The sequence below is a fragment of the Eublepharis macularius genome, chromosome 3, assembly GCF_028583425.1.
Source record: "Eublepharis macularius isolate TG4126 chromosome 3, MPM_Emac_v1.0, whole genome shotgun sequence".
NCBI classification, from domain to species: domain Eukaryota; kingdom Metazoa; phylum Chordata; class Lepidosauria; order Squamata; family Eublepharidae; genus Eublepharis; species Eublepharis macularius.
This window is the reverse complement of record NC_072792.1, coordinates 101,176,158-101,200,435: the sequence shown is the minus strand read 5'-3', so window position 1 is coordinate 101,200,435 and position 24,278 is coordinate 101,176,158. Positions and strand designations below refer to the sequence as shown.

Sequence of the window (24,278 nt, the reverse complement as noted above, 5' to 3'; positions counted from 1 at the left end):
GTGCCTGCATTGCCATTCGCCATGGACCGCGCCTGTTCCCTGCTACGGACTGTGCTCTACGTGCTGTTTCCCTGCCTCCATGGAAGCCTGCCTCATCTGGGCCCAAGCCGCTGTTAGCAGCCGGGCGCCTGCTGGGGAAACCAGCGAGCCTGGCCAGGCGCTCCCTGGCCAGTTCCCGCCTGGAGCCTCCTGCGGGCCAGTCACCGAGCTTGCCCTCGCTACCGGGCAGCCTGCTAGCCAGCCCCAGCCATGCCCAGCCGGCAGCCATGTTCTTAGGCAGCCAGAAGACCTAGAGAAGAAGCCTGCTTTGGAAAGCCATTTCGGAGAAGCGGACACACCACGTCTGCAGTGAGAGAACCTTTCCCCGCTCTGCATATCTTAGGAGCCGCCCCAGAGAAGAAGCTAAGTGCCGACCATCCCAAGCACTTAGAGAATGCATCTCAAAGAAACCTCCGCATTCCAAAGCTGATGACATCAGGACAAGCCCTGTCCGCTGGAACATCCATACAGCATGCTCGGATCTCCCCCTCCCTCCTTTGTCCCCTCTTCCTGAGGTGTCACTATAACACAATCAGATTCCTAAAGTGGCCCATCCAAGACATTCAGTAACCCATTAAAGCCTTTGTTTTAATCCGTGAGAACCACCGAGTACAGCACCAGCCCCAGGGTACGTTTTGGGGTATTTAAGCTGGTCCCTCAGACCGCATGGTGCTTGTGCCATCCCTATCCAGACCCCTTGCTGTCTCTCTGTGGATCCAGTGCTGGCATTGGACCACCTCGCTGCCGTGTCTCTGCTCCGCTTCAGGATTGTAAGTATCGCCCTTATCATCGTGGGTACCTGCTCATGCGACTGTCTCTGTATTTCTTACTCTGCATTTCCTAGTTTTTGTATGCTTTCTTGTATGTATGTGCAAGTTCAGGCTTATGCCACACTATTAGTAAATACACGTGTTTATTGAATCTATTTGTAGTCTGCCTCTTTGTCACGAGAGTTTCTGGAATCGGGACCTCCGTAAACGTTGGTTAGATCCGTGCTAATTTTAGTTCCAGACTGCTGAGCTAATTTCCCCATTTAAAAAGAGCAGTTCTGGTAACAATAGGATAAAGGAAAGTAAACAGGGGAGCATTTCTGATTAGCTTTGGATTTTCGCATAGCCCAATCTTTTTTAAATAATTGGTTTCATACATTTAACAAATAGTTTTTCAGTGAATCCCTAGAGTTTAAGCTTAAGTTTAATATATCAAGCTGTGAATCAGTTGAGCTAAGCCAAATTTCCAGCCAGGAGTCAGCTGTTACTAATTGCAGTAAACATGGTAGAACGTTAGATTCACAGAGTGATAGTCTGAACTTGATAGCATGGTACCTAACTATTGTTGAAATTTGAGGGAGTCTGAGTTCTAGCTGCACCACAGCCATACCACAAGAACAAAAGTATCTTATGAAAGAATGTTTGCTGGAGCTTATCAAGAGGATCCAGTAACCCATTAATCAGATTGGGATGGTGTAGAGAAATTTGGGAAGAATGATGGCTTTATATAACCTTTAGCAAAAGTGGGATAAGTTTGACCACTTTTGGTATAAAATAATTTCTTGAGAATGGTTAATGTCATTTGGGTCTTTCTCATGACAGATTTTATATGGGAGCTCCAGGATGTCATAATTAAACATCATACCATGATATTTAAACTGTCCAACTTTTTCAGTAGTTTCTCCGTAAATTTGCTGGGGATGTTCCTTCAGAAATCTTGACTTAGAGAATCTCAGGATCTTTGTATTGGCAAAATTAATTGTCAACAACTGTCAAGCACAAAAGACACAGAAATCGTTCATAAGTTTCTTCAAGCCAATTGAAGTTTGGATGAGGAGAACTAAGTCATCAGCATATAAAAGCATTGGTAGTGGTTGGTTTGCTAAATATGGTACATGACTATTATTTTGCAAATTTGGGGAAAAGTTATTTATGTATAAATTAAGTAAGTGTGGAGCTGAGACGTATCCTTGCTGTGCGCCTTTTTAGATTCTTAGTGATCTCAGAGATTAATTCATATTGGAGATTTTTAATTGTAGAACATTCCCAGTTAGGGTTACTGAGTCCCCTTTCCCTCTGGGTGGGAGGGCAAATACGTGGCACTCACCTTATCTGTATATCTCACACGCACTTTCAGCAATGTCATTACATAAGCACAGGAGCATCCGCCCTTCACAGCAGGCCAATATGGCCCATGCGGGGCCCAAATCAGCCGGCTGTGAAGCATGGGAGTGCTCTCAGGGCAGCACAATGATGTCACTCCTGGGAAGTGATGTCATTGCTCAGGCCCAGGAGTGCACCCAGGAGATCCATTCCCACTCCTTTCCCCGCACTGGCCAGGTGAGTGGTGGCAGGGAGTGGAGAGTGAAAGCAGGGATCCCCTGCTACCACCATGGGACTAGTAACCTTATTCTCAGTATATAAATTCTTAATCAGAGCCAGTAGCCACTTAGGAATAGAGATGGAATTCAACTTTTCCCAACATAAGTGCAGGGTACTGAGTCAAAAGCTGCTCAAATATCAACAAAGGCAGCAAAAATAGATTCTCCGTTAGTTTTAATATATATTAAATTGAGCTAATTGGCCTATAATTAGAGGGATCTGTTCTTATCCCCTTCTTATAAATAGGGGTAATTAATGCCAATTTCAAGCTTGCAGGAATTACTCCAGTTTGGTTAATTTTTGTAAACAAGGAGGCTAATAGTTCTGCCCACCATACTGGGTCTAGCTTAAAGAGTTCAACCAGGAGAAAGTAATACTCAGGAACCGTTCCAGTTTAATTACAGCTAGAACTCCTCTTTGGAACACCAGAGGCCAATCAGGTAACTGTGCAATATCAGTGCTGAAAGTAGAGGTGGGGTCTCTTACAGTATCTTTAAACATTTCTTCAAAGTAGCATTCCCAGGTAGATAACAGGATGCTAAGTTGTCACTTTGGTGAAAAGATCTAAGTTCTTGCCAAATGGCTCTCTCGATCTTTAAGTAATTTGCTAAGTCTGGTGTAACCTGCTTCTGCATGCTCCTTCTTTTTTCACTTGATTTGGTTCTTATAACAACATTTCAAAAGAAGGAATAACCGCCTTCTTCTATGCAGCGTAGGACTTTTTTAGCTCTAACATATTGTCAGCAATCACAATCAAACCAAGTATTTTTGCCAATGTTCTATATATCATAATATCTTAATTGGCTTTGCTAAAACAGAAGAAAGAAGGCCAGCTAATTAATTTAACTTTTCAACAGTTTTCAATATTATTGGATTGAATTATTGAGGTTCGTAGTGCTTTAGCTTCTTCAGACCCCAGTATTTTCTGGCAGTCACTAGCCATTTGAGAATTCCACTTTTTATGAATTGTACAATTTTATGAATTGTAACAGTTGTGAATTTTGTCCTTTAAACTTGAAAGAAATATCAGAGAAAAGAAAGAGCTGGGTAATCGTTGCGGCAATGATTATTGTACCAGACACTGGAATAAAACAAAGTTTTAAAAAGAAGCCTGGCTGTTGTAATTGATTTCTTAGAAAAGAATGAGAATAAAGTAGGGCTATAATTCGCAGCTGAATATATGTTGTTAGTGAGTTCCTGTGAAAAAACATTGTGACCTGTGCATGTCACAGATTTTCCTCCTCACAAGTGGGCTTTCACACTGGCCAGATGCAATGCCATACCGTCAATGATTTTGGAAGGGAGATACAAAAATATTGCATACTCTGAGAGGATTTGCCCCTGCCCACTAGGCAAGGTGGAAACTATGGGACATGTTCTTTTATGCTGTCCCTTCTATAAAGAAATCTGAGTTGACAATTATTCCTCTTATGGATAGATCTGTTATAGAGACGGACAGTGTATGCCTAGATAAACCACTAACAGATGAAATTTCAGCTATTACTAAGGTAACAGCTAAATTCTGTGGTCAGGCGATTAAATTGCACAATAAATTTCAGTCCTATGCACTTGAGCTCTGACTCAGATCATATTAGGAGGCTACCATATTATTGTTGTTTTTAGGTCTCTATATCCAAATTTTAAAATGGGTATCTAGGATGCTATTTGGTATTTTATACTCTATTTTAAGTCTATGATGTACTTTTAACCAGATATCCTGATATTTGTATATTTTTAACCGAAGATGCTTTTAACCTGTATATTGTATACCTGATAATGAAATGTTTTGTTTTATAAGCTTGAATCTGGTCATGGTCCGTAAATAAAATGAACCAAACTGAACCCGTGCATGTCCAATTTAAAGTCAAATTTCTTGGAAAATGTAAATGACTTTATTTGTTTGTTTGTTTGTTTGTTTGTTTGCTTTAGACTTTTATTCTGCCCTCCTTACAGGCAGGCTCAGGGAGGATTACAACAGTTTTGAAAAATGCATCATATAATTTATATACCCTAAAACAGTAAAAACATTTTAAAATATCCAACAGCACATCATACAAGACAATATAATAGCTAGATGGCAGCAATCTATATGCGCTAATTTAAAAAGCCAGATGGTGGACAGCCCTAATAGGGAGGGTTCAGATCTTTCACTTCTCCTTTTTTCGACCGGCAGAGACCTAGCCCAACCTCAACCATATGCCTGGTAGAACATCTCTGTCTTGCAGGCCCAGTGAAACGATAGCAAAACCTGCTGGGCTCTGGTCTTAAATAGGCAGAGATTTCCACCAGGTTGGAACCAGAACTGAAAAAGACCTGGGTCTGGTTGAGGCCAGGCAGGCCTCCCTGGGGCCAGGGACTACCAATAGTTGTTTATCTCCTGATTAAAGCGTCCTCTGGGGCACATATGGGGAAAGGCAGTCCCACAGATATGCTGGTCCCAGTCCACATAGGGATTTGATTCAGTACTCCACTGGCAGCCAATGTAGCTGGTGAAATATAGGTGTTAGATGTGCTCCACCTGGCACTCCCATAATAACATGCACTGCTGCATTTTGAACCAGCTGTAATCTCTATATCAGAGTCAAGGGAAGCCCGATGTAGAGTGAGTTGCAGTAAACCAACCTAGAAGTGATTGTTGCCTGGATCACTGTAGTTAAGTCGTGGGTAAAAAGGTAAGGGACAAGCTGCCTGGTCCATTGCAGGTGGAAAAAAAGAGGATCTGGCAACCGCTGTGACCTGCTCCGCTATTTTCAGGGAGGCATCCAGGATCACCCCCAAGCTCCTAACCTTTGGAACTGGCGCAAGTGGTGCCCCATTGAGGGTAGGGAGCTGGAGTCCTTAACCTAAACCCCTGCGACTCAAATACAGGACCTCCGTCTTTGTAGAGTTTAATTTCAGTCAACTCTGCTTCAACCAGCCAGTCACAGCTTCAAAAGCATGCTCCAGGACATCCAGGGCCGAGTTGGGCTATCCATCCATCAACAGATATAACTGGGAGTTATCCACATATTGATGATACTCAAGTCTGAAACTTCACACCAGCTGGGCAAGGGGGCGCATGTAGATGTTAAACAGTAATGGGGAGAGTATTGCCCCCTGAGGGTCACCACACACCACAGGGTGGCACGATGACACTTTCTCCCCCAGCGCCACCCTCTGTCCCCGACCATGGAGAAAAGAGACAAGCCACTGGAAAGCAGTCCCTCGTATCTTCACATCAGTGAGGCAGTGGGTCAAAAGATCATAATCGACTGTATCGAATGCTGCTGAGAGATCCAGTAATATCAGCAGCGCCAATCCACCTTGATCCAGATGCTTACCAAAGTCGTCCGTGAGAGCGACCAGCAACATCTCCATCCCATGCCCCAGGCAGAAACCAGACTGGAAGGGATCTAGGGCTGAGGTATCCTTCAGGAACCCCTGCAGCTGTTCCACTACCGCCCACTCAATCGCTTTACCTGGAAATGGGAAGTTTGAGATTGGGTGGTAACTGGTCGGGTCAGTGGAGTCCAAAGATGGCTTCTTTAGGAGAGGCACCAGGGCCTTCTTTAGTGCTCCAGGGAAAACCTGGAGCCCAAGGACAAGTTAACAATGGCCTCCAAAGAACTCTGTAGCCCGTCAACACCGGCCTTTACGAGCCACGATGGGTACGGGCCTAGGAGGCACGTGGTAGGCCTCACAGCTCGTAGAGTCCTATCAATCTCATCCCCACAGAGTGGACTGAAATGATCAAAGAAGGGTTTAAGAGACACAGAGGAGACTGTTTTATTACCAGCTCCTAAACAATCTGAGATTAGAGACTTTTTTAAATACAAATAAAATTAGAGGTGGGACTGAGAATTTTATTTCAACCTATGCTATTGAGACCTCAAACCACTTCTCACCACTCAAACCTGGCTGTTAGGAAGAAGAGATTCTCTGGACTGAAGACACCTCCTTGGAACCAAGAGTGGGCATCTTGACTCAGTACTATCCCCTGAGGCAACTGAAATCCCTCCAGAGAGCAGCCTATTAACTTTAATTGTCAGAATGGTGGAATGCCTTGTCAGTAGCATCCAAAATATTGAAACCCAATTGCAATAACTAACTGCAGAGGCTGCTAAACTGTCTGCTAATGGTCAACAATGGTCAACAGCTAACTCAGACATAGTCAATCCCCCAGAGCATAAAGGGGGGGAAGCCAGGTGCAGGGGTGTTCCCCTAAGGCGCCATGTGAATATGCTCTGAATTACAAAAGTGTCCCAAAAGACAACCCCCTTCAATTAATATACCAACCACAAAAGCTCTGTCTAATAATATGTAGGCACAGGGGTCAAACTCCAAACTGGAAGGGTGAACAGCGCCCCAAACGCCACCTGGCTGACCTACTTAAAATCAAATACTCAGAAGTTGATCTGGTCGAGGCTGAACTGCCTAATCCTTCAAATCAAGCTCAGAAAGTTCTACTTACCTTTGCCTCTGTCAGAATTCCTTCGTTGAGCCATAAAAAGAAGTCAGAGCTTGTTGCTAATGGCGTCTTTCCAACACGGGTGTTCCATAATGCTACTACACTATCTTTGCGTAACAGGAAAATGACAGGTGCTGCCAAGAGCACACCATCACAAGAGGACCCACCAATGAAAACAGAGGCACCTCAAATTCCTCAAATTGATTTGATTTCCTGGGACGAACTAAGTGAGCCGAAGGCGAATACACAAATCTCTCCAGGAATTCACCTTACTGGTGCAGACCAGGTTGTAAACTTGATCTTCCCGGATTTTAATAGACAACTATCTCACAAGCATTCGGCAACTCCTCAGGAAGATGACCTTATCAGCTCTTCTAGGAATCTTCCTTGCACGGAGCAGCAAGAAAGTAAAATTAAAGACATGGAGACACAGACAGCTGATGGATTTAAAGTCCACCAAAGCCCATCTGTTATAGTAGATCCTCTAGAGTCGAGCCTGCCCACAGATCTAGTGTGACATTCTCATAAGAGGAGCACCCAAGATACATCACCTCAAAATTTTAACTACCCCCATAATCCCAAGAATGACTCTTTTGAAGATCTTTTAACAGCCCACTTTTTACATGATGTGAATGGTTTATTTAAGCAGAAGCCTGGGCCCCTGCCCAAAGATGGAAGAAATGGTTCCATCTGTTCAGAGCATGATAAATCATTGAATCTCATATCTGAACAGGACTGACTAAAGGTTATTAAACAGAAACAGGGACAATTCCAGAGCCGAACACTTCATTTTATATCCTGGAACATTGCGGGATGGGGAGGCAAAAGTGGAGATTTGGATTTATTTAACTTCTTGAGCAGTTTTGATATTATTTTATTACGGGAGACTTGATCTTTTAGAGACATTATAATTAGTGGTTTTACTTCTTATTCACTTCCTGCATCAAAAACAAATGTAAAGGGTTGTTACAAAGCTGGTTTATGTTGTTTGTTCAACAATTCTACCAATCATAAGGTCAGCCAATTAGACCCCTTCCCTCCATGGGCCCAAGCATTTCATTTGCGTCAATCCTACTGGTCAATGTTTATATTACCCCCTACGTAGATAATAGTACCTCCGCACTGGCCTGGAAATCTCTAAGGGCTTATCTGGATATGCTTTTGGGGAAATTGCCTGAGGCGGCCCTTCTCTTGACGGGAGACTTTAATGCCAGACTGGGGCCTAACAACAAACAGCTGGGTAGTTTTATGTGCTGGGGTGATGACAAGGATCACACACCTTTTCCTTTTTTAGCTGCGAGATACTCCAAAGATTCAGTTATAAACCAGACAGGACACCATCTGGTGGATCTTTGTGTGAAATTTAATTTATACATAATGAATGGGTCCTTGTCATACAACCCGCACAGACAATACACCTATGTTTCACCACGCGGCTGTAGTGTTGTAGACTATGTGATCACTTCAACTGATCCGAGAGAATTTATTACTAAGTTTGAGATTGGCAACCGTACAGAAAGTGACCACTCCACTTTGCTGCTGTCCTTCACATTAGGCTGCGCCTTAGATAGGGTCTTTTCGCCTAGCTCAGAAAATATTGATCTCCCTGTATATAAAAGGATAAAATGGTTGCCAACTTCCTCAGCTCAGATTCAGCAATGGATGTACAGCGATATAGGGACACAAATAAACCATAACAATCCTGTGCAAACTCTTTGACTGAGGTGCTTTCTGCCCTTAACTGCATTGTGGATAAGTTTAGCGATTTTGCTCAACCACCTAGTTACAAACGCACAAATAGCTCGACTAACTCATGGTTCAATACTGATTGTCTTTTGGCAAAAATAAAGACTGCGTCAATTATTTTGGCAAATGAGCACTGGCACTTTACCATGGATTTCCCCAGCATATTATGATATGAAAAGGGAATGCCAACAGATGCTGATCCAAAAGAAACATGCCCACTCTATAGAGAACTGGTCTCAACTTCTCCATGCAATTAAAAGCAATAATAATGATGCTTTCTGGTCCTTGGTTTCCAGGTTCAAAAGCCAGTTTGGCAATCACAATGCCAGTTTAATCCCTCCCCAAGATTGGGTTTCTTACTACACCAATCTGTTTAATAAACCTCTCTTAGTTTAGCAATATATTAGCACCTTTAGACATGCCAGAGTGGTCCCCTGTTTCTCATGAGGAGATACGTGATCATATTACTAGCCTTAAAGTGGGCAAAGCTCTGGGATATGATGGCCTCCCAGCTGAACTCATGAAGAATAATATCGACTGGTGGTCCCATTCTCTTGCACACTTCTTTACATTAATCGACAGATTTGGTGTTTTACCAGAATCATGGCTAAACTCAATAGTAATCCCGATTTTTAAAAAAGGCAACCCCAAAATTTTAGAGAATTACAGGCCCATTAGTCTCCTGTCTATCCTAGGGAAATTGTATGCTAAGCACCTCCTCAGGAAATTATCTGAATGGATGGCTCTACACAACCTGCCAGGGAAAGAGCAAATATGATTTGTTACTAATCACCCTACTTTAGATCATTGCCTTACATTATCCTTATTAGCCAAAAAATACCTTCAAAATCCCAAAGGCAGGTTATATGTAGCTTTTATTGATTTATGTAGAGCCTTTGACTCAATTGACAGGCAGATTCTGTGGGGTAAACTATGCAACTTGGGCCTGGACCAATGCCTTCTGTTCCTGTTATGCCAACTTCACCTTGCTAAAACTTGCCAGGTCAGACTTAACAGCAGGGGCACGTTAACTCAAAAAATCCCTGTGACGAAGGGTGTAAAACAAGGCTGTGTTCTGGCCTCTTTTTTAATTTATTCCTCTCATACCTTCCCACCCAGTTGGCCAAAACAGACAGCCATGGTTCCAAACTAAATTCTGATTCAGTCCCTATTTTATTTTATGCGGATGATGCAGCAGTTCTCTCCATGACCAAAGTAGGACTAAAGTGTTCCCTGCTTGCATTTATCTAGTTTTGTAGCCAGAACTCTTTGGCCATCAATTTTGATAAAACTAAAATTATGTTTTTTTCTAAATCATGGAAGCGATCTGCTTGGAAAATTGAAGGAAGAGAAATTGAACAGGTCAAGTCCTTTAGATACTTGGGGGTTCTTTTCCATTATAATGCAAAGTGGGCTTTAAACTGAGAGCACTCTATTACTTTAGCAAAGAACAAGATGTCAGCCATAATCTGTTTTCACTACCAAAAAGGTAACCAATTAGCTCCAGCTGCTCTAAGAATTTTCCAAGCTACAGTGATTCCCCAATTGTTATATGGGACACCCGTGTGGATCCAGGATTTCAACATAAAGGTTGAACAAGTTATCACAATCTTTTTGCGTCGTATGCTTGGTATCCCCAATTCAGTTGGATATTTTGTTCTATGTGCTGAGTTGGGTTTGCATTCCATAGAAGCTAGAGCTTGAATTGCTACCATTAAATACTGGTTACACCTTTATTTCTGACCCCCTCCAAACCGTCTTATTGTCTCCTTAAAGGCTGATCCATTTGTTTCTAAGTGTTCCAAATTAATATCTGAAAAAATTAATACTCTGGGTGTTGACCTAGACTCTTCGGCTAACTCAAGTGAAAAATATATATTTAGAACAATCCGGAGGAGAATTTGGGATATTGTCTTGCAGACAAATTCCGGTGCAGTGGGGACTTGCTCCCCTCGGGCTTTAGGCCTTTTTTTCTCACAAAATGCTATGGCCAAGTATTTTACAACTCTACGTATCCCTTCTCATCATAGAGCTTTTATGCTGGCTAGATTTAACATACTCCCCTCAGTCATGGTTTCTAGCAGATACAAGGGCATTCGCTATGAGGCAAGACTGTGTAGGTGCTACTGCCGGGAACCTGACTCTATTCAGCATATTCTTCTACACTTCCCGCTGTTTACTCCACTGCACTCACAATTGATCAGTTCCCTTCTCCAAACCTTTGAGATAGCAATTACTAGAGGTGTGGAATTTCTGTTAGCGGACCGACTTCCTGAAATTACCAAGCAGGTGGCAGAGTTTTTGGCAATCATTTCGAGGATGAAAGAAAGAGAAAAACTGGAAAAGAAAAAAGGAAGGGGAGAAACTGAAGGGAGAAGGCTAATTGTGACACCTGAGGGTTTTTAAAAATTATTATGATTATTATTATTGGGTTCATTGGGGGGGATTGTTTCTGATTATTAGCTGTCTGAGTCACAATTACCTGAAATTCACTCTGCTCTCATGCTGACAAACTGGCAAATTGCGTTGTACTACCATTTTCTTTTTGATGTGTATACTATGCCAATAAAAGTTATTGGAATTGGAACTGGATCAAGTCTGTGCTCCTGATGGTGTTGCTCTCAGCTTCCGTGACACACTCAGATCCCTTCACCACATCAAGACGTGTATCCCCAAGAGGATCTGGCCCCATACTGCTTCAATTTATCCCCGGATTTCTGCACACATTTTTTTCACATGCATTTTTCACTTCAGTTCCCCCCCCCTTTTTTTTCAGCTTTTTCCTCAGTTCTTTTGAGACCACTTTTACCCTAATCTTATTCTGGAATCTGATTTTGAGAAGATTTTTTTCCCTTGTGTATAATATTTCTTTCAGTTTTGTTTGTCCTGCTTACTCCCACCCACCTCCAACACACTTTTCAACTATTGTTATCAACTGCTCCTTCCCCTACCTTCCTTCTCCCATCCTGGCCTTTTCTTTTCTTTTTTTAAATAATCATTTTCATAGCTTTATATCAACCTACTGTTGTAATAACACATGCAGCAGATTTCCCAGCTTTCATTTAAAAAGTAAGTCTCTAACCCTTTTGATTGCAGAGATAGGCTTTTTTTCTTATATATGCACAATGGAAAGGGCTAGAGACGTATTCTATTTTTAATGAATTCTGGGAATTCAGAGAATCTACTACATGAGTTGTTACAATGGTAGGTCAATATAATGCTATGAAAATTATGATTTTGAAAAATTGCAAAACCCTGGTGACCCAGGGGAGGCAGGGGTGGCCACTTCTGGCACCAGAAAAAGCAGCATGGTTTGAAATGCAGATAGCCAGTGCTGCTCCAGGGTCTGTCTCAACAAACGTTGGTTTGCCCCGCCAGTGCTGGCCTCCACCTCCTAGCTTTGGGTCAACCCAGGTGCGGCTTTCTGGTTTGGACCATGGGAGGGGAGTGTATGTATTGGTGACCAAGCTGCTCCCCTTTTAGGGTTTCTCATGCAAAGACTTCCTCATGTGTTCATTTTTTATTTTTTTTAAAAATTCAGCCCTTGTATCACTAAAACATTATAGCATGAACAAAAAATATAAAGGGAGGTGCTGTGAATAGAGATGGGTACGATAAAAAAAATTAACGATCCAGTTGATCGTGGATCGGCGCTGGCGATGATCCCGAATTAACGATCCACACCAATCATCTCCCGTTCCCGAACCGTGGATCGTGGATGCCAAAGCGGGGCACGCTGGTATTCCCAGCTATGTGGGAAGGTGGGTTGTGGCAGCAGCTGACTCTCTCAGTCTCTCTCTCTCTCTCTCTCTCCCCAAAGGCTAGCAAGTAGCAAGCAAGAGCTCTGTCGCACTCCACTGCTCACAGAAAGTGAAACCCAGCCTGGGAGCCCATGGCATGGGTCCTATTCAGCAACACAGGAGGTCTGTGTTTGGCCGTCAGAGCTTCCTATCCGGGTTTGCAGGGATGAGATTGGAGTGCCCATGGCTACAGAACACCCCCTTCCCCCTCCCTCCCCTGGGTGTCTTCTCCCAACTTGTGACTGCTTTGCTGCTCCGTGGTTGGAAGGAAGCCCTGCTGATCAAGGAAAGCTGGGCTTCTGTTTGGGTTTCCAGAGCAACAGAAGGAGGGCAAACAGAGCTCAGGCATTCCCCTGGCTCCGTTGCCAGGGGAATAGATTGCTGGTGCCTGAGTGTCTGGATCCCCAACCTGAGCCCGATCGCCCCGATCCAAGCCCCTCCCGATCGCTGGATCGTTGGCTGTGGACGATCATGATCCGCCTGTTCATGATCGCGCGATTGCCGTTATCATGGTTTTTTTTTTATCGTAATGCAGATCGTGCCATCTCTAGCTGTGAAGTCACTGATGATACCACCCAACGATGACAGCACCCTCACTTGAAAATCCTGATGATTTAAGGCAAACGCAGAACAAAATAACCTAACTCCACAACTGTAAAAATACAAAGGGAGGGCAGATGTGCAGATGAACCATACTCAAAACTGAATCTAATGCTTGGGGAGTGACTACTAAGAAAATCAAGAACAAGTCAAGTGTGCAAAAGGCTCTAAGAATACTTAAGAGAGAGTATTTTAAGTTTTAGAAATGTAATTGAATTTTTTATTGTCCAATTGTAATGGCACAATAATCTGTAACATCTGCTATATTTATCATTTGCAGCTGGAACATATAAGCAAACGCATAGGTTCAAGTGCCCACATGATCACCACAGCAAGGATACCTGCTGATAAACCTATACGAATTGCCTTCAGTCTAAATGACTCTCCAGGTAAAGTTCAGTTTTATCAAAGGAATTTATTTGGCCTTTTAAAAATCTCTTGCCAGTATTTATAAATGGCTTGGATCCTGTGATTGTGCAAACTAAAGGGCTTACAGAAGCAGATCTTATTTTCCCACAGCAAACTCTGTGACATCTGAAAAGGACAAAAAGCTGACAGGCATGAAGGAGTCTTGCAGTGAGAAGGGGAAATCATCTCCAACTCCTTCCTTGTACAGGCAGAGGGAATGCATCTGAATAAGCTTTCTGTTAGCACAAGAGCAATATGGACAATTCTGCCTGATTTCTCCTCTTTCTTGTTGCAATTCACAGGTACCTGGCAGCTTTATCTCATTACCCCATACAATACCTTTTCAGGATAACAGAATTGTGTGGAAAGGGGCAGGGATAGAAATATCCACCTCTGCAAGCATCTACCAATCATACATTCATAGGATCCAACCCTATATAATGATATACATCCAACCTAATATACATAAAGTGTAATGACATGGACTGATTATTTTATGCTCTTGATGTTATGTGATCTGTATTTCTCTGTGGTAATCAGAGAGTTATTCGCAAAAATATTTTGTTAAATACTGCTCATGGTTTCTCTTGCTGGGCACAAAATCCATAATCTTAGCAATGCACAAAGAAAAGGCAAACCTACATTATTCCAGTCATCACTTTGTGTGGGGTAGAGTGACATTCATAGCAGGAATTAAAAGTACAAAAAGAGAGGTTGTAAAATATCTTCCCTAGCAGCTTAAGGGAAGCACTCAGGAAACAGCTGGTCAATGTTGTAAGTTCCCTAACAAACAAAAACAGTGCTAGCTGATATTCATTTTTATACTCTTGCTGACTGAGCAATTGTTCCATTATGCAACCTACAGACAGGTTGGGAAGGAATGGGGAAGCTGAGCAGCATCTTACAGATATGTTCCAAGCTTTTCTGCTCAGCATAATGTATCTTAGAGCAGAACTACCAGTGACAAAAGGCACAGATTGGACACTTGTCAGCTTCCCTCAAGTTTTGATGGGAAATGTAGGCAGCTTGGCGGAATGTTGGACAAGTGACAGTTGACAAGTCCATTGGACAGCAGTCGGAGAGCCAAGCTGCAAGACTAGGACGCCTACATTTCCCATCAAAACTTGAGGGAAGCTGACAAGTGTCCAGTCTGTGCCTTTTGTCACTTGTAGTTCCGCTCTCAATTGAGTGACAAAGTTCTGTACCGTTCCAATATCTGAATATTTTAAGGTATTTGTTTAATTGATGAATAAAAAGTTAGGGATGCTAACTTCAGGCCTTGGACAAGCATCTTTTTATTCCATATAAGTACAGACCTAGACAGCCTTCCTTGTAAGGTGGAGCACCCATATTTGCAGGTGGACCTTCAAAGAAATTGATGGAAAATCGGTGATTTCCTCATAACTAACAAGAATTTCTATAATTCTGTTGTTGAGCTCAAATATTATGTATTTTATGTTATGAAGGTTAGCATATGAAACATACAAACTGAATAAGAGCAGTTACATTTAAGGTTAGGAACATTTACCTACTTTACCTGTGTACTTCCCTTAAATCAGTAATGTTCCCCCTGAGATGATAATATGAACAATGCGCTCAAGTGCTTAAACATGGTTCCTCCCCTGTGGCATTTAGTTCATTATTTCTATATTATTGCTGCCAGCCCTGCCTCACTATCTGCTTCCTTGGCTTCCCTTGCCATATGCCTTCCGTTTCCTGCTCTGCTGATAATGCAAGAACAGTTTTTCCTCCCTATTTGAAACTTGGCATGGAGGATTTCTTGGGAAAGGAGTACAGTCCCTGAAAATTTCACTCAGGTGAATGGAGAAAGTTACCCATTATGTTTCTCACTGAAAGCATTTGAAAGGGACAAACAAACTGTGTACCTAAAAACAAAAGCTTTAATAAATAATGAAATAAACTAAATCTTTTATTTTTTTAAAATGAAAACTGAAAAACAACAAAGTGCAGCTGTTCAGAAGATGCTGAGGCAGGCCTGTTATAAAATGTCCTCTAGTCTGCTACAAAGCACTAACAAGTTCTATGATTTGTGCTACTACTGACTCAGTTGCTTTGTGTTTATTAAGAAATGAAGAATACTTCCACAGAAGGGCTCGCTGTACAACTTGATTGTTTAAAGTTTTGCAAATATTTGTTAGAAATTAATATAATATTACAAATATATATTTGAATTATAGTAGTTGACTTCTAAAAAATTACATAGGGTTTTGGATGGGAGTCTTCTTAGGAAGCCAATGTATGCCACCTGGAATTCCATGATGGAAGAAAGGTGGGATAAGTGAAAGAAATGGATAACATACATATGGTACTTTTGAAAAATCAAGATACCAGACAGCCCAGTAGAAACTTTGACAGGAACTGCAAAAATGATGGCTGACTTTCCATTTGATATGTTACTCTTCCCGTTTGCACCATCAAGAGAAATGGGTGAGTGGGTTGGCACAATGCAGATGAAGAATCTGCTTTCACTTCTTTCTAAATATTGGGTTGTATCCTACAGCTTTGCTGAACATCTAAGTGTAGAGCCTTCCTATAGTGGAAGATGTTCTTCCTCCCAAGAAGGCTCTGCAATTAGCTGGTAGGATACAAGCTGATAAGTCTGTCTTCACTAGTACTCATTGTCTGTTACGTATACTTAGGAGTGCAGCCTTAGGGCTTCTTTAAACTATGTAGAGCAGATCCACACATTACAAAGTCCACATGGCCATCACAAGCACTTTGGATCAGATGTATACCTGGAGTTCTGTGCTGAGAACTAAGGTTGCTAACAGGCTAGGAAAAATATCCTGTCCCATTAATAGACACGTAGCAGGATGTTATTTACAGTTGATGAGATTTACCTCCATGCCATGAAAAGCTTCAACTGCTCATTTCTATTAAAAGGACAGGACATTTCTCCCCAGCTCTATTGGCAACCATACTTATGAACCAGGCTCTCTGGACAAATGCCTGATTCCAGGGAATTATTCCTCTGTGAAAAAGGGTCTCTTCCTAGTTGGGTGGTTGCCCAGTGCACAAGTCACTTTAGTGGTGGAGGTGCATTTTTTGGATGATAACCTATGACTGCAAATAGTTGAACATATGTGATAAACAAATATAAACATATACATGTGTTGTATTCTTCAGATCAGCTGATGACATGGAGTGCCTTTATAGTGAACTTTAAAACTGTTTCCTTTTTAGATGATACCTCATCTGAGAATGCCTTTCCTTTGGCTTTTCCAGATCTAGAACAGCAGCTCCAGGTGAATGTGATATTATTTAATACACTGATATCAATCAAGAATATATTTGAACTGTTGTAATGATAAGAGTCTGAGTGGCAGTTATCTATCTATCTATCTATCTATCTATCTATCTATCTATCTATCTATCTATCTATCTATCTATCTATCTATCTATCTATCTATCTATCTATCTATCAGTGCCACCAAGACAGCTAACAGGTTAAAAACATTCATAGTAAAAATAACAAAAACACAGCACTAAAACATTAAAACCAAGTTAGAATACACATACAAAAAAATAAAAACAACAATTAAGGTAAATTATAATGAGAGTGCCTGATAAATTTTGGGGTTTATATTAAATTTATGAAGCATTATACTTTATTCTAATTTTAATTTTTCTTTTAAACCTCACAGAAAGTAAGGTCAGGGCCATTGAGGCAGGTCCAGCAACCACCTCCAGGGCTAAGATGCTAAGGGGGCCCCAGGGGTGAAGGTGCATGTTGCAGAGCTGGTGGCAGCAGCACACGGGCAGCTGAGCAGGAGGGATGGGAAGCCACCCGTGAACTGCCCTGGCTGCTTGCCATGCCTGGCCCGCAGCTACTGCAGCCTTCCAGCCCTCCTGTGCTGCCACTGCCACCAGCACACACCCCCGGCTGGGAGCAGCAGCCACGGGACAGGTGCAGAAAGCATCCGGGGTGGCGTGCAGAGCAATGGAGCAGGAGGGCTGGGAGGCTGCATGTGCGCCTCCCCAGCCGTGCCTGGCTGGGAGTGCACGCCAGCGGCAGCAGCGTGGGCCAGTCTGAGTGAGCAGCCCTCCCACCCAGCCGCCCACTGCCCCGCAGTCTGGGTACGTGTGTGCACTTTGCGCACAAGAGGGCAGGAGCAGACCTGAAGCTGCTCCCTGCCTCAGGCGCCGGAAACCCTGGCGCTGGCCCTGAGTAAGGTCTGGCGCAATCAAGGATTTTTATTTGAATATATATATATATATATATATATATATATATATATATATATATATATATATATATATATATATATATATATATATTGGGCTGTAGTCATTTTGTGTTAACTAGCATCTTTTACTGACACTCTAAATCCATGTACAATCAAGTCCTTCATGTTGCAGGAACAAAGGAATCGTTAAGCTCCTGATGCAATAAGGAAACTGGTGATGGTTGTGATTTGTTGATACAACTGAGTTTCTAAAGAAAAGAGGGGGATGAGGCAGAGAGTTTAAAAAAACTTTGGTTACATAATTCACATGATGAAGTTGGAGAATCATGGGACATCAGACTAAACAGAAAAAGGGAGGAAGAAGGTGATTAATATGGAAATTTTCTAGATATGCTTAGGGGAGGAGAAAAGAAGGAAGGACAGAGTGTGCACAGGTAACAAGAGAATGGAACGGTAAAAGAAGTGGACCTAAGAATGCTATCTTATATTATGATTGGGGAGGAGGTATCTCACTTACTCCAAGACATTTGGTTCATCTGGTAGACTGCCACCACCCAAACTGAAACAGTCTTGACCCTTCACCAGCTGTTTAGATGTGAGTGATCCTCTGTGCATGTGCAGCATTCTAGCAAATGATTGAGCAGAAGGCTTGCAGGTGAAGCTTGGATACAGTTTGACTTAATCAAAGAGAGATCTTTATTGTACTACTGTAGACTATAAAATACATAGAGCAAAAGACAATATATAGAAGGAACAGTTCACAAGGTTTAACAGCTAATAAGAGAAAGAAAAGAAGATCAGTCTAATACCTAACTGCCCCTTGAGAGTTACCAAACAGTACCTGTGGCATCCCATACTGGGATGAGTGTTTGGTGGTTGGGGACGTGAAGGCACACGCCTCTAGGGTCCTCCGTTCTCCATCCTGCTAAACCATACACACAATAGGCTGCAGAGCCTTTTGTACTCTCTTTTCCCAAGGGGGAGGAGAGGAGTTTCCTCCTTTAAAACCAGTCTCTCCCAAACTCCATGGCTAGCTAGCCCCTTGTTACATTAGCCATGTCTTTCATGCCTCTGGTTTTATGATGGTACCAGAAGGCTAGAACAGTGTACATTTATCCATCTCAGAATGTTAGTTTATAACAAACATCCCAAAGAGGTGAGCAAGACTCAGGTCCAGCAGCACCTTAAAGACCAACTAAATTTCCAGGGTATGAGCTTTCAAGGCAGAGCTCTGACTCTCAAAAGTTCATACCTTGGAAATCTAGTTGGTCTTTAAGGTGCCACTGGACCCAAATCGTGTTCTTTTACTATAGACCAACATGGGCTACCCACCTAAAACTATCCCAAGGAGGTGTCAGAGCAAATGGTTTTCTGCCCTGTTGAAACAAGCTGTTTTCCCAGACTGGCTTTGAAAAGGTGAATCACAAGCCAGCTTGATATTGGCCAGCCGATATATGCCCTCATCATGACATATGCACTAGTATTTGTGGGCATTCACCACTCATCATGCCATTCCATAGCTTATGACAAAATAAATCAGTGTTTTCTTGTGCCACAAAGTTTCTTTTGAAACTTTTGAACCATCATTAGCATTTGGCAGACATTTTTATTTATTTTATTTTACAAAATTTTTATACCCCACCATTCTGCCCTCATAAAAGCCACCAAGGCACCTAACAATTAAAACATAGTTAAGGAAATCACATCTGAAAACCATTAAAACCAACAAAAATACATTGTTAAAACAACTAAAACTAGTGCTAAAGTACATACAAAAACATAAAAACAACAATTAAAACATTGGGCAGGAAGGAGGGAAACAAACAAACAAAATCTTCACTTGCTGGCCAAAGTGCAACAGAAGAGAACAGATGTGTCTATGTATTATATCTCTGCATGCTGAGAGCTTGACAACCATGTGTAGATCCTCCCTATATATGTAATTGTCATGTTGCCTGAACAGGAAAGACATGCATATTTTACATGCGCATATAGCTTCAACAAATACAAGCAACCTCTGGGTTTTCCAGCGTTCTACTAAATCAATATTTACTAAATCAGTATTTGTATGCAAAATACATGTGTCACTCCTGTTCTGATAATATAGTGACTGTGCACATTGGGAGCATCTTAGGTAGCAGGCACTCCTGATACATGCAGTTGCTGAGCCCCTGGTATGCATGGACATAACATCTGAAAAGGGTACTGGCAAAAGGAAATGCATATGAAAGTAGTTGAAGACATTATCCAAGTGGAATAATCACATTGCTTCCAAGATCTGATCATGACAGGGGCAAGCTAAGCTCAACAGACAACACCAAAGATGCAAAATGGAATACCAATCGGAGACCACTTGAACTATTAAAACTGCAGTAAGCAGTCCCTGTGAGTGGTTGACTAAAAATGACATTAGGGGAATGAAAGGCATGGAAAGAAGGAAATGACAGATTTGCTAGACAGATGGTTGACTTTCTCTTTATAGGAGAGGATGGGGGGAAGAGACAAGGGCTGCTTAAGCTGAGAATAAAAAGTTTTCTAGTTTTGGAAAGAGGATTTGCTAAGAGGATAACAATAGTAACATTCATGAAAGCCTGAATATATTAGAAGGCAAACTGAGCACTGAAAAGAGATCCGAAGTATGGATTTGGTTTCATTTCAAATAGTCAAGAAAAAATAATACGGCATTAACCAAAAATGGAAATCAGATACATAGCCACTAATTAAATATAACATCAAGCACAATCCTGGCCCTTTCCCCTCTCTCTTGGTACTCCTTGCTCTCTCTGCTCCATGCTAGTCACGGTGTAATTATGAGCCTCACGAGCTCTCTGCCCCCTACACCACAATTCTCTCTTTTGCTATGCAGTTCCCTATCCAGAATACTATGTGGATACGCAGCCAAACACACTTCATTTTGAAGTTTTCAACATAACAGAGACGAACATTTTCAGGGGCTTCTACTTATTAAAAATCTCTTTGCTACTTTTTCGTTCTTTTCTTCATATTTATATTTGCTGTGTAGTACACAGGCTGCCATAGCTCTGGGCAAGTATCAAGTCAGTAAACTCCTTGAGGGTAGAGACCTGCTTTGTTTTTGTTTTTATGAAACTCTGAAGTGCAGCTATACACACTGGTAACATTCTATGAATGAATGAATTTGCTGGATCCACTTTTAGAAGAGTTCAAGAACACATAGGGCAGGGCATTCCTCCTGCCTGAAGCAAAGCTCTCTTTCTTCAGTGGGCCCAGTTTCTGTTTCATATCCCTCTCACTTCCTGAATTTGTGGCAAATGAAGAAAGCTGCAACTACAAAAAACTCTGGAGGAGAACTATAATACCCACACTATACTGTTTTTAGAAAGGTTTTTTTATCAAAGTGCAAAGTGCTAAGTATGTGCAATTCCTAAGCAATATAAATATTTACAAAAATATACAACAATAGTAAGTCACTTTAAATATCAGTATACCCAGCAGAGACAATAAATAGCACAATCAATAACATAGTCCCATCAATCATTAAAGACCATAATATCATGAAAATAGTCCAACTGGTGAGAAATACTATACTAATAATTCTTCATTTTCTTGGATAGATGTTATTTTCATAAAGATGATCATCAATCAGGTGGAGTTTTTTGTAGTTGCAGCTTTGTCTTTTGGAGGTGCCCCAGTTGGCTCATGTCTTGCAAATGAAGGAAGCTGGCAAGAGAGCATGTATGGGAGGGTTGATAAGTAGCTGGTGACTGTATGCTGCATAGGAGCACATGAATGTTATCTGGAGTTCGAAATTCCTTTCACATCAATTTCTTCCTGCTTACATGAATAAGTAGAAGAATCTGTTAAATCAGAAAACATCTGAGGCATATGGATTTATGCAGCTATGCTTAAAACAGGTCTCATCATCGCAAGCAAATCTGTGCCCTTTTCGTTGATCCTCCAAGGCAACTGTTTGACCACTGTATAAAATAGGATACTATGGACTAGATGGACCACTGGTCAGATCCAACAGGGCTCATATTCTCATGACAACGAGCTGGCAAGCAGAAAGTAAGACAGCAATAGTCCCAAATTACTAGTTTCAGAGCTACATCCAGCCATTCTCTCCTAAATACTGCAGGGTTTTTTTAATGGTATTCAACTTAGGGAAGTTTAAGGACCAGAAAGAATATTAATAGATATCCAGTTGTGTGTTTTTTAAAACTTCACTTGGGCTTCTGATGTATGAATGTACCTTATTTTAGAAAAACTATTTAGCAGTTCAGAAATGTTTTCACGAGCAGAGGGAGGCTACTGCTGCTTTCATGTCCTTCTGGGATTCCTGGGGCCTCTAGTTGGTCACCGTGGGAAATAAGATGGTGTGTCCTTTGGTCTGATGTTTTTCAAATGTGTTTCAAAGTCAAAAAGGTATACAAGATCTCAAAGAGATTAAATAATTTTTTGATCTCTAAATGTATCTTCTGAGTGGGTGCCTGATAGATAGGAACTTAATTGTTTTACAAGGCAATCCTATGCAGAGTTACTCCAGTCTAAGCTCACTGAAGTCAATGGGCTTAGACTAGAGTAGTAGTAGTAGTAGTAGTAGTAGTAGTAGTAGTAGTAGTAGTAATAACAACAACAACAACAACAACAACAACAACTGATTAATCAGATTTTCCCAGATTAATCAGATTTTCCCAGAGGATGTAACAGCCTTATTCCATCATTGTCTGACAACCAGTTACTTCCAATGGGACAACGAATTCTATGAACAGATGGATGGGGTGGCCATGGGGAGCCCACTCAGCCCAGTTATAGCAAACTTCTACATGGAACATTTTGAAAAAACAGCTCTAGAATCAGCACCCCACAAACCCAGTGTATGGTTCCGGTTTGTGGATGATACATTCATCATTTGGAGCCATGGGGAGGAAGAATTGATGGAGTTTTTGAATCATCTCAACAACATCCACCTGAACATACAATTCACAATGGAGAAAGAAAGTGAGGGAAAACTCTCATTCCTGGATACCTTGGTCATCCGCAAAGCAAACTCTCAGTTAGGTCACAAGGTCTACAGGAAACCAACTCACACCAACTCACACTGATCGGTACTTACACAAAAACTCCAATCACCACCCCCGACAGAAAAGAGGCATAATGAAAACATTAGTGGATCGTGCAAGACGGATATGTGAGCCGCGCTTTCTCAATGAGGAAATTAATCATCTAAACCACGCACTTCAGGCAAATGGCTACTCCAGAAATGAAATCCGAAGAGCAATCAAACCCAGGATGAATCAAACAACCAAGGAAAAACAGTCACCTACAGGAAAAGTGTTTTTGCCATATATCAAAGGAATTACTGATCAGATGGGAAAGCTTATGAAAAAGCATAACCTTCAAGCAGTATTCAGACCCACCCGAAAAATACAACAGATGCTACGATCAGCAAAAGACAGCAGAGACCCCCTCACCTCTGCAGGAGTATACCGTATACCCTGCAGCTGTGGACAAGTTTACATCGGGACCACAAAGCGTAGCATCCAGACAAGAATAAAAGAACATGAAAGACACTGCAGACTTGGACAGCCTGAAAAATCAGCAGTGGCTGAACATAGCCTAACTCAAACAGGGCACAGTATCTTATTCCAGGACACCGAAATACTGGACAACACTTCCAACTACTTTGTCAGACTGCACAGGGAAGCCATTGAAATTCACAAGCATAAGCAAAACTTCAACAGGAAAGAAGAAACTTTAAGAATGAACAGAGCATGGGCTCCAGTTCTGAAAAACACCAGGCCAACAAAACACTCCACACCCGACAATAGCCCTGCAGAGAAGATTAGCACATCAAGCACCAATCCATATGCAAAAGAACCTCCTCAGGATACAGTGAAGCCTCCCGCCATTAGCATTCCACACCCTGGGAAACTCTTACAGAATGACTCAGTGAAGCCTCCCGCCATTAGCATTCCACACCCTGGGAAACTCTTACAGAATGACTCAGCTCAACCCCACCCCTCCTGAGTAGATACAAATGACCTACATCTTTTCCACACTGTGACACTGAGAGATCTCTGTCTTTTGGTGCTACACCTCTGAAGATGCCAGCCACAGCTGCTGGCGAAACGTCAGGAACTACAATGCCAAGACCACGGCAATACAGCCCGGAAAACCCCCAACAACCAACAACAATAACATTCGATTTATATACCGCCCTTCAGGATGACTTAACACTCACTCAGAGCAGTTTACAAAGTATGTCATTATTATCCCTGTGAGGTGGGTGGGGCTGAGAGAGCTAGAAGCTGTGACTGACCCAAGGTCAACCAGCTGGCTTCAAGTGAAGGAGCAGGGAATCAAACCTGGTTCTCCAGATCAGAGTCCCGTACTCTTCACCACTACACCAAACTGGCTCTCATAGGATTCTTCATAGGACTGCACAATTAATCTTTTAATTAAACTAGATAGATTTAAGAAAGCTACCTATCACTGATTAAAATAAGCAGCATTTCCTTTTAATTGTTCAGGGTATTTACTCATGGATAATTTTTTAGATTAGTTTATTATTGTGTGGGAAGTATTGGGCTTTGTACCAGAAATGCTACTTTGGTTCAGCCTTAAGTTCCTGGAACCGAGTGATTCACATTCTATATTTTGCCTTGTTAAATTTGTT

The 24,278-nt window shown here is 41.9% G+C and overlaps 1 protein-coding gene across 2 annotated transcripts in view; it reads left to right on the top strand.

Moving 5' to 3' along the window:
- The window catches only part of MAP3K7CL (MAP3K7 C-terminal like), a 60,020-nt gene that overhangs the window by 5,941 nt on the left and 29,801 nt on the right, over window positions 1-24,278 (top strand). For both annotated transcript variants that reach the window (XM_054974059.1, XM_054974060.1), the window contains exons 2-3: window positions 13,285-13,393; window positions 16,617-16,678. In XM_054974059.1, the coding sequence (XP_054830034.1) occupies window positions 13,324-13,393; window positions 16,617-16,678 (132 nt within the window). In that variant the 5' untranslated portion in view covers window positions 13,285-13,323. The remainder of the gene's footprint in view (window positions 1-13,284; window positions 13,394-16,616; window positions 16,679-24,278) is intronic.